This window comes from Pogona vitticeps, chromosome 5 (genome assembly GCF_051106095.1).
Source record: "Pogona vitticeps strain Pit_001003342236 chromosome 5, PviZW2.1, whole genome shotgun sequence".
NCBI classification, from domain to species: domain Eukaryota; kingdom Metazoa; phylum Chordata; class Lepidosauria; order Squamata; family Agamidae; genus Pogona; species Pogona vitticeps.
This window is the reverse complement of record NC_135787.1, coordinates 151,051,941-151,072,491: the sequence shown is the minus strand read 5'-3', so window position 1 is coordinate 151,072,491 and position 20,551 is coordinate 151,051,941. Positions and strand designations below refer to the sequence as shown.

At 42.1% G+C, this 20,551-nt stretch overlaps 1 protein-coding gene across 2 annotated transcripts in view; it reads right to left on the bottom strand.

Moving 5' to 3' along the window:
• TMTC2 (transmembrane O-mannosyltransferase targeting cadherins 2) overlaps positions 1-19,439 on the bottom strand; it is a 205,644-nt gene extending 186,205 nt beyond the window's left edge. The window contains exon 1 of one of the 2 annotated variants that reach the window (XM_020777798.3): positions 19,163-19,439. In XM_020777798.3, coding sequence (XP_020633457.3) covers positions 19,163-19,245 — 83 coding nt within the window. In that variant the 5' untranslated portion in view covers positions 19,246-19,439. The remainder of the gene's footprint in view (positions 1-19,162) is intronic. The other variant, XM_073000306.2, reaches the window with a different exon arrangement.
• Positions 19,440-20,551: the final 1,112 nt, after the last annotated feature.

The following is a 20,551-nucleotide window of genomic DNA, read 5'->3' as shown; positions in this document are numbered from 1 at the left end:
TCACTCCATGTTCACTGCCAGAGGTATGTGGTGCCCTTTTGCTGAACTATCATTCCTACATTTAGGATTGCTATGTTTATATGTGTGTTATGAAGATACATCTTAACAATGGGTGATGATACTAGGCCAAGTTAACAGAGCTGTTACAAGATTACTCAGATAAGTATATAAATTGTTGAAAACACTCAAGAAACCATACAGAAAAGTGTCTGCAATTAATCCAATAAATGGCAATGTTTGAAGTAAAAAAGGCTTCAAAAATACACACTAAAACATGGACAATATAAATGAACAATATATATGCAGATGCAATGTATCAGAGGCTGTGGTGACATGAATATTAGTATGGGTTTCCAGTCAGATTTTCATGAATACAGCAACCAGGATGGAAGTCTATAATAAGCAACTAAAGATTTATTAATATCTTTTCAGTATTCCTCTGTTTTTCTTTCCCAGACACAGTTTCTCTTTTTTGTGTTGGTTTTTTAGTTTGACTCATCTTCTAGTTCTACAGCTGGTATATATATCAACAGGAACCATATCATCACTGGAAGAAAACTATTTTTAAAAAATTATCTTTGCAATGAAATATGCCATAATAATCCACAGAAAATAACAATCCTACATATTAGCATGGGTGGTGCTGTCAATGGAACTTTTGCAAACTGTGGTTCATTTCCCATTTGGGCAGCCAAATGGTTGGTTTTACTATGCAAGCAGCAATCCTAGTTTTGAAGAACTGCTGACTAGTTTGTCCTTCAATTTCTGCCTAGTTCAAATCACAAGACCCTGAGTGCCCACAGATTTGTGATGGAAATGAAATAAAGTAAATTGATTTGATTTAGTGAATGGAACTTTTATTTTGCAAATGGGCTCCTGAATGAAATCAAAAGCTAAGGAGTATTGGCATATATCAAGCCCAAGGTGCTATGCTCTGTGATTGGTGTCTGTTATTTTTGAATTTAAAAAGACACTATGCCAACTCCTGATGCTTCTTAGATGAAAGACAACCAAATTGAAAAATAATCTCATAGTATGAGTATTTTCTATTAAACCCATAGAACTAAAGACACAAATGCTGCTCTTACCCTTCTATAAAATTCAGGATGTGGATAAACCATGATAGAACAACCTGCAGACATCCAGATGTTGTTGGATCTCTCATCAATGACTATTTTTAAGGCTGGTGGAGGGGGCAAAAATACCTGGAAGGCCATATATTGCCCATCTGCGGGATAAACAAAAGCACAAGCTTATTCCAAGAAGGAAAATAGTTTAGACCTGATCCTGTGATACCTCTGAATAGTTTTCCCCAATATGTGAAGATGAACTGACCACTTTACTCTGTTGCCACAAATGTAGTCTTCCACCCTTAAACTTGAAGAACTACAAGAGGAATTACAAAAAGGAAGACATGAATTACAGCCGTGTCAGAGATCTTTGGAAAATACAAAAGCCCTCTCTCATAGAATGATAGATACATTATGGTTCTACAAATGTTACATATCAGCTAGCATTTCAAGAAAAAGCATTTTTCCCACTAGATGGAAAATACATGTTTCAGCTAAATTTTGCAACATTTAGAACCTCAGTCTTCTGCTACATGTTCAGTCATTAGCATTAATGAAAATATATAAGTAATTGTAGAAATTCATATAAAAAGGATGAAAATGTGTATTCTCTAAGATGACTTAAAATACAACCATCTTTACTGGCATTTTTTCCCTTCTCTGAGGAAATTTAAAAAAGAAAAGTCTGCAGTTTTGAATGCTTGTACAGAACAATGGCCAGTACACTGTCCTGTAGCTCAACTGGTACAATGAAGTGCCACCAGCAGAAGTAAACAGCCACTATAGTTAATGGGTTCCTGTTTTAGTTCTGAGTTGTGCACCACTTCACCTCAACTGCACGAAGGTTGCACACAACCCAAAATCAAAAGAGAAACTATTTAATTATTGGCAGTCTTTCACAGTACCAAGAGAGCTATGTAACATTGTTCCACCCACTCACCCCCACCCTTCTGATACTACATTCAGATCTTCAGAAACTCCTGAACTAGCAAAACCCACTAAAACTGAAGAAACTTAAGTAAGAGTGCAAAACAAAGCACATATCTCTGGCAGTGCTAGTAGTAAAAGAACTGTAATTAAATGGTTGGAGAATATAAAAAAGTAGCATGGGAATCTGCTGAAAAACAAGTACAGTTCTAATTTCAACAAAATAGCATCTGCATCCTATTTTTAAATATAATTATTTCAATCAAAGCACAAACATAGTAATAATGTCAAGCTTTAGTTCCTTGCAAAACATGATTGTTCTTAAATTGGAAAATATCACACTGCAATGAGTAATTTCATTGTGCAGTGAAAGAAAATATAATTCCGTAACTAGTTATTGACCACAGTGGCATCATCAAACTCTTCTTTCAGAGAAGAAAATTTCCCCAAAAAACATTTTTCCCTAATCCTCTTCATTATCTAAACTAGAGCATTGCATGCTATTCTAGCTAAATGTCAAGGGAACAACTACAATTCCTCAAATTCCATTTCCAAAGTATAACAATTTTTCTTGATCTTTGTCCTTTCACCAAAGCTTTGATGTTATAACAGAACCAGACAGGTGCAACATGTGAACATCTGTGCTTCGTCTTCAGGCAGCTAAAGGTATATATGTCTACTGAAGTCAGATACAGTATTTCTTTCTAGAAAGTATTCATATATAAACAGACACCTGTAATACACTGCAGTGAATTTCTCTACCTTCCTCTCCCTCTCTCACACACACATGAAAGAAACACCCAGTTTATCTATACAAACCGAATCAGTTCAGGATTTCTCAAAACCAAACCGGGATACATCAATAGCATCCTCTGAAGGATGTTCCATGGAATTGAACATTCAGCTTTGAACAGAGGAAAGCAATCTTTGTTGAATGAAAGTGCCTTACTTAGGCTTTGACTACATTGACAAATACTTTAAGATTTACTGTACAGTTATCATGGTTGAGCTTGAAATATTTTTCAATGATCCTACAACACAAGTCCAATGCAAATCAGTCTGACCCTTTTTGCTTTTGATTCAGAGTATCTTCCATTGCTGCTGGGGTTTGCACTTTTTTTACACCAGAATAATCTGAATTGTGTTTTACCAACGCGATCATTTGTTTTGTTCTACAAAAGGACAAGATATGTGACTCTGTCATCATTCGTTTAGTCGTGTCCGACTCTTCGTGACCCCAAGGACCAGAGCACGCCAGGCCCTCCTATATTCCACTGCCTCCCGGAGTTGTGTCAAATTCATGTTGGTTGCTTCGCAGACACTGTCCAGCCATCTCATCTTTCGTCGTCCCCTTCTCCTCTTGCCATCACACTTTCCCAACATCAGGGTCTTTTCCAGGGAGTCTTTTCTTCTCATTAGATGGCCAAAGTACTGGAGCCTCAGCTTCAGGATCTGTCCTTCCAGTGAGCACTCAGGGTTGATTTCCTTTAGAATTGATAGGTTTGTTCTCCTTGCAGTCCAGGGGATTCTGAAGAGTCTCCTCCAGCACCACAATTCAAAGGCATCAATTCTTCGGCGGTCAGCTTTCTTTATGGTCCAGCTCTCACTTCCATACAACACGACAGGAAAAACCATAGCTTTGACTATTCGGACTTTTGTTGGCAAGGTGATGTCTCTGCTTTTTAAGATGCTGTCAAGATTTGTCATCGCTTTCCTCCCAAGAAGCAGGCGTCTTTTAATTTCGTGGCTGCTGTCGTATTATGTCAATATATTATGGTGGGGTGATGACGATTTGGGTGTGATGGGTTTCATCTTTCTCCTTAATCATCTTGAAGTATTTTTAAATTATTTGTAAATCATTTACCCAGCTTAGAGCTAGATCACCTTATCACTGCATTAGTTTAGCACTAGATCACCACTGCACAGAGAAAAAAAGATGGGAGTGGAGTCAAGAATCATCAGGTGCAATTTGATATGTGAGCACATAACAAATTGCACCAGATTTTACATGTGCTCCAAGTAAAGCAACCCAAGGTCTTCATCTGATCACCCAGACCGAATACAACTTTAAAAGAGACTGCAAATCAAGCTGCAATGTTTTCATGTCTGCTAGATAACTTTTTAAAAGCAGGAACAGAAGACCTCAATCTCTAAGGGATTAATTGCTGTGGCAAATTTACAATAAATCTGATTAGCATCGTGTATGCTATGTATTTTCATGAAGTCACATTTCAAGATTACTATACTGATCATGTTATTGTGGGCAGTGCATGCTTCTAAAGGTTATTCAGTTCCTGACACTCAAATGAAAGAGAAATATCCATGCAGAGGGGAATATAAGAACATCTATATAGTTAAAAGGCTAAAATCACAAAAATCTATCCTGACTATAACCTCCAAGACTGAGGAAGCACCAGGTATTTATAAATCTGCCACACATTCTGACAAACCAGAGAGTCAGAGTTCAACTCTCCCTTTGTTTAGCAACAGCTCCATCAATAAAGAAGCAATCCTAAAGACCAGTTTCCTTGTCTGTTACCAGTAGTGTGTATTCCCATGTGGAAAATCCTGGTTCAATTACATGTCAGTCTTTCTTCCTAAGACTAGCTGGACCTGTAGCATGCATGGTTCCAGGGAAGAGAAAGGTTTCAAGTAATTCAGCAATTATTTTACAGAAGACTTAAAGATTTCTACCAAGAGAAATTTACAGATGGTTCACAACTGTCAACGTAAACAGGACAAAAAAATATTGATATCAGAAGGGTATGACATATAGCGTGCCCATTAACAGTATAGCAGATAATTACCATCGTGAGCTGAACCTTAATGCTGACTTTTCAATGAATCTTACTGCATTATAGCTTGTCATGGGGTCAGCAAATATTTTATCAGCCAAAAATATTAGCATATGGAGTTTTGCCAAAGCAGATAGTTTGCCTACCACAAAGTAGCATGTTTCTGGTAAGAAGAACTAGCTGTTTAGAAAAATGTATATTAACCCTGAACCCCAAAGACTACCTCTTCTCTCATTCTCAGAATTCATTAGAAGAAAAAAGCAAAGAGGCACTAATGTTTGAAGTATTCTCTTCCCAGGAAGATCACTGACAGCTGCAGAAGTAAATCAAGGATAAAATAACAATATTATTCCTCTTTCATGTTCTCTTCCCACAATCAGACAACCATAAGTTCTAATCAAAGCAGGATTTTTCTGTAAAGCATCACACAGGCACAAAAGATACCACATTGAACTACACGTCTAGCAAGATGAAAACCAATAGCCCTGCATGGTTTTCTGTCAACATGACAACCTGCCTTCACAATCTGTTCACCTTTTTTGAGAAAAGATAAGGAGAACCCACACATTCATTCATGTGAAAGAGAAGACACAGAGAGTTCCAAGGTTACAAAAGCTCTAAGCCCAATACGGCGACCTCACCAATCAAGGCTATTCTAAAACCAGCTCGTATATACCAGGTTAGTGCCTAAAGAAAAATCACATTCACTAAAAAGTGTTTTATGTGTATTTCATGGTTTTCAACTACATATAATTTTTAAAGTAAAAAACTCAACTATTTAGCAAAGACTGGATTTCCAGAAGTAAAGATTTAATAAAATGCAATGTCATTTGGTGCACTTAATAGCAATAAGAATGATCCACTGCATAAAGCATTAATTGAGAGTACCTTCAGAGATTTTTTTGTCAGTCTAAATCACCTTGTTCAGCTGCAAACACTATGCTTATTAAACACGTACAATGTCTGTAACCAACAGTTAGATTTTTCTCTGTTTCCCTCTTTCTTTTAGATAAACATGTGCCTCCAATCGATATCCTGAGAAGTTATTTCTGACATCTATTCTCCAGAAATTCAAGTGTTCAAGTGAGGAATAACATACCTGCTACTCAATAAATATGACTGCCTAATTTCTGTAATTATAGATACTTCAGTGTATCAGATCAATAAAGTACGAAGAGAGGCATTCTACAGACAAAAAGTAATGAAATATTTGAATGGGATCAAGAAGCCCCACCACTGATAATGAGGAAGAAATTTTGAGTAGTTTGGGCAGCTGCTAACAGCTGCTGAAATGAAAAAAATGTTCAGCTGTTGAGAACTTTTGTGAAATGTTAGCAGAAGGTAAAGATATAGAGAAATGGAAGGACTCTGGTGGTCCTAGATAACGGAAAGCACAAGGCACATACGAAACTGGCTTGAGCCAGAATAGTGCTGAAATAATGAACTCTTACCTAATCGCTATAATGGTCTCTGTTGTTCCCCACGGCCATAATCCTGAATAAATCATCCTCTTATAAACTGACTCTTGAGCATCTCTGCAGAAGTCTCTGTGACTACAGGAACGTTACTGTTGACCCTCCACTGCCCGTAAAGATCCAACTCAGGGAATTCTAGCAGGCGTGGAGGGGGATTATTTTATTTTTCAGTTGAAAATGTGTAAAAATTATTATCCATCAGAAAAAAGCAGGGGTGGGATTTTAAAAAAAAACATCACAACCAGCAGTATTGTGGCATGCCATCATATCTCTGGCTGGCCTGCCAAACTGCAAAACCACACATATTCCTGGGAATAGGATTTTTCCCCCTTAAATGGGGAAACAAATGCCACTCCCAAGATATGTTCATCATTACACATGGCAACTGAACATCCATGTCGCTGAAGCACTTACAAACTGGCAAAGCACCTTTAGTTACTTTTGACTTTCTTTTTTCAATGATCATTTTAGGTTTTCACAAGCCTCATGTTCTTCACAGAATTAATTAACAGAATTCTGTTAACCAACAGAAACAGCAAATAAGTTACTGTCCCCAATGCAAGATATTTTAGGTCACTGGGTATATGCATGTGTGTTTAATAAGGGCATGAACACCTTGATCTTAAATACTCTAGCAAAGTCCTAAATGAAGTTGTTGAGCATTCTGACAATTTCTTGCCACAGTTGTCCCGTCTTCCTTGCCCATCACATGCTTTCAAAACTTCTTGGGTGTTTTAAGTCTTATGTATTATTCAAATGAAAAAGTGTTATTCTCAATAATGGTGACAAAGATAATAATGAGGAAAAGGATTATCACCAAAAAATGCAAACGTAAGTAGAATGGATGTAATCATCAATTCTTACAAATAGCACTGCTCATTTTAGCTCTGCTAACTCAGTATTTGATGTCAATCATTTGATGTCAATCACAAAATTATATCTAATGCGTAGGTGGGCATGGGTGTACACAGAGCCACTGTCCCCAAACATCCACACTAAACTGGAAATATTCTAGATCTTCATGGATCCAGGATTTCAGGGTTATGTCCGTGTGTTCAGCTGCACTGGGCTGCATTAACCTAACTGTACAAAGGCAGTTGGCCCAGTATTAACATTAATAGATTTCCAACATCAAGCAAATAATTTTTCCTAAGCTTTAAAAACATAACAGTTTTAATATTCCATCTGTGGTATTACCAGCATTTTATCTCACATTTGCTCTTTTTATGTTATTGGTTTACTTTGAGAAATGGCTAATCATTTCCTGGTATTTATAAACTAAATGTCAAGATTGTTAAACTAAAGACAGCAACATTCAGTTGTTACTTTTGCAATAATCAAGTACTGTACAAGCAGCAATACCTCTTATGCATAGTATGTTGCAACATGAGAAATTGGCCAACTGTGATTTATGCATAAGACATAACTTGGCCAAACTGGTTATAAACGCAAGCTGCAGTTTGGCACAAAAAGAGGATAAGAGTGCAAGAACCGAAGGATCACTCACGTAATTATAATTTGAAATGAGCCACTGTAACTCTTATAAAAGTCCAAAGCATTCACTCATCAAATAAATCATTCCAGATGTATAAAGCCTATGAGGTACACACTCTACTGTGCCAGTGCTACACAACAGAAGGATGGCAACCTAAACCTGCTAGGTGCCATGAAGAAGATGGAAAAATATAAAATTACTAGAAACTGTTCTAGCACTAATTACAAGTAACTAAGAATATCACCAATTGCCTGGAAAACTGGTTAGATTAAGACAAATGTCACTTTAATGTGCATTTCGCAAACATATTATCATCAACATAACAAAGTGTAGTTCTGAGACCTGTGTAGCTGTTCAGCTTTAATTTTACCTGCTTCAAATTAAACACATGCTTACAATTCCAGGTTTCAGTGTGAACTATAGACACAAATCCCAAACTGACTGTAAAACTCAACAATTATAGCTGTTACGTGCATGTAGAACAGTTGTGCATACACTCATTATACATATGGCAATGTAGTTTCTACTCTGTTTGGACTTTCCTTCATCCAGCATATAGACTGGATCAATTGCTTGATAAAGTCCCATGTAATGGGTACAAAAGGACTAATAAAATGCTTGTTTACTTGGCATGATTTTAACTGGGGCAAAAGTTTCAGATAATGCATGTTTGGTACTTAAAAGTTGTATAACCAAGGCTGAGGGATGGAAAAATAAATTTATTTATGCCAGTGTGTTGAAACATGAATTTTCATGTGCAGCATGGGACAATGGTTAAGCTGCAATACTGCAGTCAAGATTCTGCTCAAAACCTGAAATCAATCCCGACAGGTTCAGGTAGCCAGCTTAAGGCAACTCATCCTTCTATCCTTCTGAGATCAATAAACTGAGTGCCCAGCTCACTGGGGGGAGGGGCGGTGGCACAGGGGCAAAGTGTCCTTTGCATAATTATGTTGTAAACTGCCCAGAGAGTGCTTTAGTACTATACAGTGGTGCCCCGCATAGCGACGTTAATCCATTCCAGGATTAACGTCGCTCTACGAAAACATCGCTAAACGGAAAGAAAAAACCCATAGGAACGAATCAAACCCTGTTTAATTCGTTCCTATGAGGCAAAAACTCACCGTTCAGCGAGGATCCCCCATAGGGGCGGCCATTTTCGCCGCCTCGGTAAGCAAGGAATCTGTCCAGAAAACAGTGGGCCGCCATTTTGGAACCGCCGATCAGCTGGCATTTCCCCCCAGCTGGCCGGCGGGCGTTTCAAAAGTAGCCAGAAGCAGGAGAGGGGGAGCCAAGCGCCAGGCCCTTTCCCTTCCCCTGCCACCGCCGCCGCCGCCCTGGGAGGAACAAGCCGGCTGGCTGCCGGCTTGAACAGGAGGAGGTGAAGGGGGGAGGAGCCAAGCGCCCGGCCATGCTGGGTCTTTTTCTTCCCCCTTCTCCCTCCACAGCCCGGGAAGCAACAAGCCCGCCGGCTGCCGGCTTGAAGAGGAGGAGGTGAAGGGGGAGGAGGAGCCAAGCGCCGGCCGTGCTGGGTCTTTTTCTTCCCCCTTCTCCCTCCACAGCCCGGGAAGCAAGCCCTCTCCTGCGGTCCTTCTGATGCCCCCGCCACTCAGCTGGGGGGAAATGGTGCCTATGGGGAAAAATCACAAAGCAATTTTTCCCCATAGGTAACATCGTAACATCGCTTTTGCGATCGCAAAATCCGCATCGGTATGCGGATTCTTCGTTAAACAGGGCGCCCATTAAGCGAGGCACCACTGTATAAGTCAAATCCTAGGTAGGCATCCTTCAGTCTCGAAAGACTATGGTAACGTGCTCTGTATGGAGGACTTGGAACAGCGTCTAGTGTGGTTGAAGAGGCCAATTCAAGAGTGACAATCCCTTCCACACTGAAGACAAATCCAACCTGTCCCCTGTCCAGCTCCCTGGTTTTGCTGCTGTTGTGACTTCCTCTTTGCCTCGGCCTGCTGGAGAAGGGTCTCTTCAAATTGGCCGTGATGCAACACCATCCTCCAGGCTGAATGCTCAGATGTCACAGTTTCCCATCTGTTGAGGACCATTCCTAAGGCCTTCAGATCCCGCTTGCAGATATCCTTGTATCGCAACTGTGGTCTCCCTCTGGGGCACTTTCCCTGCACTAATTCTCCATACAGGAGATCCTTTGGAATCCGACCATCAGCCATTCTCACGACGTGCCCAAGCCAATGTAGACGTCGCTGTTTCAGTAATGTATGCATGCTGAAAATTCCAGCTCGATCTAGGACTACTCTATTTGGAACTTTGTCCTGCCAGGTGATACCAAAGATCTGTCAGAGGCAACGCATATGGAAGGAGTTCAGCTTCCTCTCCTGCCATGCACAAAGGGCCCAGGACTTACTGCAATACAGGAGTGTGCTCAGGACACATGTTCTATAGACCTGGATCTTGGTATGTGTCGTCAGCTTCTTATTGAGCCATACTCTCTTCATGAGTCTAGAGAATATGGTAGCTGTTTTGCCAATGCGTTTATCCAGCTCGACATCTAGAGAAGAGGGTGTCAGAGATGGTTGAGCCAAGGTACACAAAGTCATGAACAACCTCCAATTCTTGTGGCGCAGTGGTTAAACCGCTGTACTGCAACTAAAACTGTGTTCACGACCTGGGGTTCAAATCCCAGGTAGCCGGCTCAAGGTTGACTCAGCCTTCTATCCTTCCGAGGTCAGTAAAATGAGTACCCAGCTTGCTGAGGGGGCAATGTGTAGCCTGCATAATTAAACTGTAAACGGCCCAGAGAGTGCTTGAAGCGCTATGGGGCGGTATATAAGCAGCACGCTTTGCTTTGTGTGGAGATGGTAATAGAGGGAGGTCAGTCCACACCCTGGCTCATGACTTGTGTTTTCTTCAGGCTGATTGTTAGTCCAAAGTCTTGGCAGGCCTTGCTAAAATGATTCATGAGTTGTTGGAGGTCTTCAGCAGAAAGGGCAACAATAGCTGCATCATCGGCAAAGAGGAAGTCCCGCATGCATTTCAGTTGGACTTTGGTCTTCACTCTCACTCTAGAGAGATTAAAGAGCTTTCCGTCTGATCTAGCCCGGAGACAGACACCTCGGTTGCAGTTCCAAAGGCATGCTCCAGCATGACAGCAAAAAAGATCCCAAAAAGGGTTGGCGCGAGGACACAGCCCTGTTTCACTCCGCTTCGGATGTCAAAGGGATCTGATGTTGAGCCGTCAAAAACTACAGTACCTTTCATTCCATCATGAAAGGACCTGATGATGTTAAGGAGATGAGGTGGAAATCCAATCTTGGGAAGTATTTTGAAAAGGCCATCCATGCAAACCAAGTCAAATGCCTTTGTAAGGTCTATGAAGGCCACTAAGAGTTGCTGTTGTTCCCTGCATTTCTCCTGCAACTGTCGGAGGGAGAATACCATGTCAAGTAGCAATACCAGTAACACTAAATAATAAAAATGTTTTAATAAACATTCTCCTGTGATATTTATAGTGAACAAGCCCTAGACAAAAAAGGGCATGACATAATAATCAAATGTGGCTGCACAAGGACACATAACTGCTGGGTAGCTCAGAGGTTTAAGTATCTGGTTGCAGAGCCAGAGGTTGAGAGTTCAATTCCCCACTGTGCCTCCTTGACAGGCTAGACTTGATGATCCATCGTGCCCCTTCCAGTTCTGCAATTCTAAGATTATTAATGTTATATGCATATTAGTCCTCTCAAAATTGTTTTAAATTAGTACTGTTTCTTAACTCAGTTTTTAATTGGCCGAATAGTTGACTGAATTTAAATATGGTTGTTGTGGGGTTTTTTGGGCTCTTTGGCCGTGTTCTGAAGGTTGTTCTTCCTAATGCTTTGCCAGTCATCTTCAGAGGACAGGACTACCACTCTGTGCTCTAGTGCAGTTTGTTTTGGAGTTGAGTATTTATCGCTGTTGGATCAGCTTTGTCCTTTTCAGGAGATGGGTGATTATGGTGATCAGTGTGTTTTTGTTGTGGGTGTATTGCTGTAATAAGGAGGAGAGATTATCTGTCACTGTGATTGATGGGTGTTGTTAGCTGGTCTTTTGTGTGCAGTGATCACTGGTCCTTGTGGCTGGGTAGAGTTTGTTGACCTTCTGTTGTCCCCTTCTCCTTCTCTTGCCTTCACATTTTCCCAACTTGAGGGACTTTTCCAGGGAGTCTCCTCTTCTCATGAGATGGCCTAAGTATTGGAGCCTCAGCTTCAGAATCTGTTCTTCCAGTGAGCACTCAGGGTTGATTTCCTTTAAAATGGATAGGTTTGTTCTCCTTGCAGTCCAGGGGACTCTCAAGAGTCTCATCCAGCACCACAGTTCAAAAGCATCAGTTGTTCGGTGGTCAGCCTTCTTTATGGTCCAACTCTCACTTCCATACATCGCTATTAGAAAAACCATAGCTTTGACTATGCAGACCTTTGTCGGCAAGGTGATGCCTCTGCTTTTTAAAATGCTGTCTAGGTTTGTCATGGCTTTCCTCCCAAGAAGCAGGGGTCTTTTAATTTTATGGCTGCTGTCACCATCTACAGTGATCATGGAGCCCAGGAAGGTAAGCTCTTTCACTGCCTCCATATCTTCCCCTTCTATTTGCCAGGAGGTAATGGGACCAGTGGCCATGATCTTAGTTTTTTTGATGTTGAGCTTCAGACCATTTTTTGTGCTCTCCTCTTTCACTCTCATTAAGAGGTTCTTTAATTTCTCCTCACTTTCTGTCATCAGAGTGGTATCATCTGCATATCTGAGGCCGTTGATATTTCTTCCGGCAATCTTAATTCTGGCTTGGGATTCCTCCAGTCCAGCCTTCCACATGATGTATTCCGCATATAAGTTAAATAAGCCGGGGGACAATATACAGCCTTGTCATACTCCTTTCCCAATTTTGAACCAGTCAGTTGTTCCATATCCAGTTCTAACTGTTGCTTCCTATCCCACATATAGATTTCTCAGTGAATGGATAAGGTGGTCAGGCACTCCCACTTCTTTAAGAACTTGCCATAGTTTGCTTAGGTCCACATAGTCAAAGGCTTTTCTGTAGTCAATGAAGCAGATGTAGATGTTTTTCAGGGACTTTCTGGCTTTCTCCATGATCTCTCTCCAACCCTTCATGGATTGCTGCCTTGTCGCAGCAAAGGCTTGAGTAATTCAGAGAAGCTATGGGCTATGTCGTGCAGGGACACACAACACGGACAGGTCATAGTGGACAGTACTGACTAAATGTGATCCACCTGGAGCAGGAACTGGCAAGCCACTCCAGTATCTTTGCAAAAAACAAAAACAAAAAAAAAACCCAGGAACAGAAACAAAAGGCTAAAATCATTTATTTACTAATTAATCTATTGACTAAACAGCCAAAATCCTGTTTCAAACTAATGCAAATAATTTAACTTTGGGAGGCAAACTATCACAAGTTAGGAAATCTGTCCAGACATTATTCATTGTGAACTGAGTTGCACAACAGGAGGATTTGAGCTAATGAGTTATTTCATGCAGCAAAAAAGTCTGGAGCAACCGTTGTTTTAAAAGTTGGTAAAGCAGCATGAAATACAAACCTTTACAGACTGAAATGGTCTCAGACACACCAAGAGTCAGTGAGACAGGAAAATTACATCTATATATCTCTTTTTTCTCTCTCAGACACATTAATACAAGGAAACACACACATTTTCCACCTGTTGAAAGAAAGAAAGCGAGCTGCATATATGAGAACACTCTCAAACATCACAAATGACCTATGCACGAGGATGCACTATATCTTAAAATCTGTGATTTTAAAATCTTATACTGCTATATACGTACAGGAATCTGTGTATGACCTTCTGTATCATATATACACTAAATCTTAGATATGCTATAGTCACTTGTTCACTTACTTCAAATCACATTGGTAACTGGTACCTCACCATAAATACTACTGGCTGACTGGACAGCCAAATTGATCAACACAGTTTCATGTATAAAGCCAATTTAAAACATGACAGCCGAATTGCAGCAGTAAGCATCTTCAGAATCTGTGATGTCAGCACAATGCTAATTATAACACATGAGGATGGTGCCTGCCCTGAGTTGAAAACTAATTTGGCAATTAACATTTTGTTGCAAAATGAAGCGGAAAATATTGAGCAAGACTCATTTTTTACCTTCTCTAATTGCCATGAAATCCTCTCTGAAACCTTACTTACCCTATCCTGTATATGCCAAGATTCACTCTCTCTTTTTTAATTTGCATTGTTATGACTGTTAATATATTGTCTCACCTATATTCAGTCTTCAAATGTTTTAAACAATTTAGAAATCTTATTACTGCCACTAGGGGGAGCAAGGAGAAGAGTGTTTTGCTATCCAATGAGGACTAAGACCATACATACATCCTAGGGATGAAGAACATGATTTTTCAGATGTTGTTCAACTCCAACTTTCATACTCCCTCATGACTAGCTATCCTATCTAGAGCTGATGGGAGTTCCAGATAAACAGTACATGGAGATCCAGATAGTCAGTACATCTGCAATACACAGGGATGGGTCCTTCTCCAAGACAGAGATCTTTAAATCAGCAGTTCTTCACAATTCTGTATCCAGCCCAGTTATAAGAATAAAGCACATTCTCACATGACCATGACTTCAAGGAATCTTCCCATAAAGTTATATATAGACACTGACTATGTCAGATCTTTTCAAGACACTTCTTAATTTACTTAAAATGAGTTTTGGCCCCAGAGCAGAGGGATGGAGTGTTCTGAGCCAGTAAGTGACTTTATTCTATGCCAACACATTGTTTTCCATTACTTTTTTAGCATTAAGAAATTGATCTTGCTTTAAAAAGGATTTTACGACACTGCTTAAGATCCCATATAATCTTAACCAACCTAGTGGAATACTGAAAGCAATTACTGGGATTTTTCATATAGTAAGCTTGAGCACTGTCTCAACAAGAAAAACAGGCTAGATTAATGCCACATTTGGTAGAATAATACCCTGAAAAACTAGGAACCACTCTTGAACTTCAACTTCAAAGCTTAAATGTAGAAGTTTGATTTAGTCTATGAACTCTCACTTGGAAAACAGTGTCATGCAGCTGTTACTTCATTCCTGTTTCCTAGAGTTATATCTTAGGCAAATTCCCAGAGGTAAGGGATAATTCTGAGTTTATAGTTTTAATACTTTAAGCTTTCATAATTTTTAACACAGATTTGTGGTAGTGAACTAGAGGAAAATTCACTACATAGTAGGTTTTATTTCTTTTACCTTCCTGTGATAACTCAAAATATGGGACTGAATAATCAATAATTTTTCAGCTTACACATGTCAATGAATTTCTGAATTTAGTAAGTGCTTTGTGACTTCGGCTTTTAGATAAATTATAGACGTCAGTAGGGTATGACCAATGCAACCTTAATGTTAAGCTGTGACCCCCATGATTAAAAAAAGCACAGAAAAACAGAGGCAGCATGCAATTTAAGTACTGGTATCATTCTTTAATGGCATTAAGGCACAATTATATCTAGATTAACAATGAATCCGGCCTTAATATCCGTGATGTTAATAATCTTTTGGACTCCAACCCAATTTCTGGAAATTTAAACAGGCAAAAAGCATATCAGTGTCCTCCAACAAGCCAAAGGTGTACCCAAACTTGTTCAGAAAACAAGGCTAGAAAAATATTTACATACTCAGCAACAATACTAATGCTTTTTAAGCTCTGAATACCCAAGTGCACAGGATTTTATGAGCCCTTGCAATGTGTGTTACTCAAGGTATATAACAGTATCATCGGACAACCGTGCAACTAACCTGTGAACAAGGGAAGACCCATGTCTGAAGAAGTGGGCTAATAAGGTCCACAAAAGCTTACATTAAAATATAATAGTCTTTAAAGTATTCACAATGCTTTTGGCTTTTTTTATTTTTTTGTTTTTGGCCTGAAATGTTTGCACAGACAAACACAGCTACCTCTTCTAAAACTTCCAGAATTAGTAGAGCTAAACAAGAGTTTACTTCATTTTGTACCATTTTTCTGTGATACTGCACAAAGCAGCACCTAATTCTTACCATAACTTCATATGCCTTTTAAAGCAAAACTAACACACTACAATGTAGTTAATGATTCTGTTTAAAGACCTAGAAGAAGAACCCAATCATTCCATAAAGCTGGGAAATTCCTAAGGAAATTCCTCAGGACTAACTTGTTAACCTACCATTGCAAAGAATGAGTTGGCATTTTATTTATTTATTTTTTGAAAGCTGAAAGGACCGGATTTGTTAGTTTATCCTACTAGTAACCCCTTAACTGCAGCAGGAGCAATGTTCAGCAAAGCAGAACAAAGTTTAAGACTGTGCAACTAATTGACTTAAGTACAGACAGATTATGTCCGAATGGTTCCCAAAGCAACAGTGTATCCTCTTCCTTCCTATGTGTTTTCCCGTGAAAGTCTGAGAGATCTTTCCTGGCAACAGATCTTTTGCTCTCCCTCTCACTTTTGGCCTCACACACTGTCTCTGAATATTGAAACATGGGAGAGTAATGCCTTTGGAATCACAGCTAAATTCTGTTTGTTGACAACAATGTAACCTAATGGATGTGTGAAAGAAGAACTGCTGATGTACCATGTGCAAGACCCACAGACGCCTGACAATCAGTCAGTCAGTCAGTCTTTATTGTTTTGATCACTTTGGTCGTCCAACTTCCACAAATTTAAAACATAGGCATAAATATAAATATATGCACATGCTTGGAGCCAGCTGAACATCCACAGAGCTAGCAAATTAAAAAGTACAAATACCAATATATACTTTCTGCAAAATGCTGGATTAAAAACATAATACAAGAGGATTAAAATGTACACATATTTCAATTTTAAAAGCCAAGTCATTTCAGGTGGTCACAACATAAAAAAATTATTATAGCCAATGGCCATTAAAATCATGAACATATACATATACATTAAAATGCACAATAAAATGATATAACAATACTAAGGTTGTACATCTGATAACTACATAGACTCTAATCAGTTTTATATTCTATAAAAGTACTTCCTATTCTATCCTTATTTAGCCAGTTATTCCCTTAGGTTTATTGCCAGCCGTCCAAATTTGGCCACTCTGTTTTTTGCTCTTTATTTTTATTCTCTATCCACAGACGCCCGAGTTTAGGCTTTTTAGACACAGCGGTATCAAATTACTCTAATACATGAGAATTCAAGAAGCGTCCCATCAATACAAAGCCACTCCGCTGAAAGGCAGTTCACCCTAACCCAGGGGATCCATTCACTTTCCACAAGGAGAGGAACCGATGAAAAGCTGTCAAAGTAAATCTATGCTCACTTTTTGGATGGTTTAACGTCAATGGAGCATGCAAACACCCCAGGATGGCTCATAAGCTCAGTCAAGCATGCTGTTCTCCCTAATATATTTTAATTATGCATCTGCTTCAATTGTAATCAGATTAAGTCACCAGAAAAAAAGGCACAAATTGGAATTTTCTCTAATTACTAAAAGAGCTTTTCATCAGTTTTCTAAACACGGGTCCATTTAAGGAAAGGTAGAGACACCAGCCCAACTGTGGCATTTTCTGGATATCAATGCAGTTTTTTCAACAACATAGTTTCACAGCACTCATTAGCTACCCAAGCTCAAAAGAGACCATTCAAGCCCTGGGGGCTACAACTTTGCTAATCAGCATACAAGAATGTTGCATATACAAACTAAGAAGCACAACAGAAATGCTTTCACAACCATTGCTCACCATATATTTAGAGGACAATGTACACACATGCTTCCCAAAACATTAAAACACTGTCACTGTGTGATTTTCAAGCAAGCACTGCCCCTGTGAGTAAAGTTAGAGCAAAGGTTCTCCTAGAGCTTAATTTCAGCCTAGGCTCAACACAGTCTATCTCCTGAGCACCTTTTGCCAATGCTTGAGCTTTTCCTACAGGACTAACTAAAAGCATGCACACAATGTCTTTTCTTCTCTGCCTTTTAACCTCAAAGATCACAACTGCATCTCTGGGAATGCAATGTAAAAGCTCAGAAACTGGACAGCCCGGAGTCTTGTTTGAAAGCCCCAGTTCTTTCCTAGTTAAAAAGGGATTGCATCTCCAGTCCCTTAAACTCTTGCTACACCATGTCAATGAGAGTTTAAGGAAATGTCATAATAATAACTGCACATTGTCCAATCAATTCTGACTTATGGTAATCCTTTCCAAGGTTTTCTTGGTAGAGAATTACACAGAAGTGATTTACTATTCCCTTCTTCTGGGGCTGCCCTGGGACTGTGCAGCTCGTCCATGGCTACACAGGCTGGCTCTATTTGCAGAAGGCACGGTGGGGAATTGGATTCCCAACCTCTGGGTCCGCAACCCGATATATAAACCACTGAGCAATCCAGCCAGCTATAAGGAAATGTCAAATGCTCTGGAAACAAGAGAAGCAAGAGGAATCTGTCCAAGAAAGTGTTCTCCTGTGTGCCTGGATGGATAGGAAGCGCTTGTGTTCTATTTCTGGATTTTGGTGATTTTTTTTTCACTCTTTTTCCAACCCATATGTAACATCATTTAACGGGCTGCTCTTAGGTTGCAACTTTGAAAGCAGGAAAAGCTTCAACATCTTGCAAAAAAAAAAAAAAGGACAGAACCAGGCACACGCCTTCACGGTTCACTTATCCTCTCCCTCCCCCCCCCCCACATGTGCTGCCTGCAGCGCAGAAATCTCTCATTCCCAAAACTTCCGTGCCTCCAAAGGAGCGGGATGGGCGATGGAGAGGAGGAGGGATAAGAGAGAAAAGGGAAAGTCGGTAGTTTATTAAGAGAATCCCACTCCGCGCTCCTCCGCCTGCCTGCTCAGCTGTTTGCCTTGTTCCCGGCGGGGCTGCTTTCCCTTGCCTAGTTCAGGCAAACTAACTTGACAGCACAGACAGCCCCGTCCAACCCTTCCCTGTCCTTCTGCGATGCTGGTCCCTCACTCTTGGTTCCCCGAGTCGCTGCATTTATCAGAACCGGGGAGCGAAGGGAAGAGCCAGAATGGGGAGATCAGGTGAGACTTAAACCCATAGGGAAGAAATCATCGGGAAAGGTGGGGAACGTGGAATTCACCCTTCCTCGGACGGAGACAGAGATCCCAGAGGAAAGAGGCAAAGAAGGCAAACCCAAGTAAGCGCAGGGAGGAGGGGACCACCGGCGCCACGTGTGGAAGAGGACGCCGCGGGCGAGCTCCGCAACTTCCAGGTCTTTCCCCCTCGCCCGCGTGCGCCCAAGGATCCGCATCCACGCACCCACCGAGAGCTCGCTCCCTTGGGTGGCGAGGAAATCTCTGGGGCGGCGGCGGCGGCAACAGCTGCTCGACTGGAGGCGCCCGTCGCGCCTGGCCAGTGGCCCCAACGCCTCCACTTACTTACCTGTCATCGTAGCAGAAATCCGCGCCGAGGGTGTTGAGATACAGGACGAGCCCCAGGGCGCTGCTCACTAACTCCGCGATCATCTCTCCGTTCCCGCCGCCGCCGCCGCCCTCCGCTTCTTCCTCTCCCTTCTTCTTCCTCTTCGCCGCCGCCGCCGCCGCCGCCACCGCCCCCCGGCCGCGCAAAGCATCCGCCGCGCGCCTTCCCTTCGCCGCCTTGTTCCACTTTTGCTTCCCGGCTGCTCTGGCTCTTCCCGCCGCCGCCGCTTCTGGGTCGGGTCAGCGTCTGGAAGCCCCGCCGCCTCGCCGCTCTCCCGCGAGAGAGAACCACCTCCACTTGGCCCGTCCGCCCGCCCGCCCGCCCGCCCGCCACGGGAGGAGCCGGCAGCGCCCGCGAGCTTGTATTGTTCCGTCCCTCCGTCCGTCCCTCCGTCCGTCCGCCTGCTCGCTCGCTCACTCCCCTTTTACCCCATGGCCGGCTCGGGCTGAGGCACCGGCGAGTGGCTGCGGCTCTCCGCCTCTCCGAGGGGCGCGCCCGGCCGAAAGGAGCCCAGCCGCTTGCCCGGCTGCTCCCCCGAACCTCCTCAACCCCACCGCCCCGAGGCCCCTTCGCTGCTGAAATGAAACCACCGCCGCCGAGGCTCGGCGAGCGCCCGCGTGGGGCTCTCCGAGCTCCCACCGCGCTTGCGTGCCGCTTCGCTCGCCGCCGCCCCCCTCCCCAACCCGCGCGCGCGCGCTCTCTCCCCCCCAGTTGGGCCCTCCCCCTTTCTCCTCCCCTTCTATCAGTCTTCGGTCTGTCTGCCTTCTCTCGCTTTCAGGTCTGCGGACTGGTTGTCTCTCCTCCCCCCTCCCCTCCCCTCCCCTCCCCTCCCCTCCGCCGGAGCGCGCTTTCCTTCCCCCCCCTCTCTCTCATTTCAGTTTCACACTGGAAACCCCGCTGAAACAAATAGGCTGGTGCTGGAAGAGAGCCCGGGGCTGGAGAGGGAAGAGGGTCAAGTGCGCGGCGGGTGTGTTTGCGTGTGTGTGTGTGTATGTGTCGGGGAGAGAAAGACACAAACACACACACACACACAGAGAGAGAGAGAGAGAGAGAGAGAGAGGTTGGCTGCTTCCGCGCCTGGCACAGGCTTCCATCCCTCCCCGCGGCTCCAGAGCAGTCAGGTGGAAACTCATCGCCGCGCTGACAAAGGATGCTGTTAAGCCGTTTGTGTGGGTTGGGAGCTGGCATTGTACTTGCTGCCTGTGTGTACGTATACTGTACAAACATATAGACATGTGTACTATAGATAGATGCATTTGTTGCCTGGTTGGCATGGAAAGCCACATAGGTGAGTCAGGCGCAGGAACCAGGTTTTGTTGTGGTTTGCTTGCTGCACTTCAGCAAGTGGAC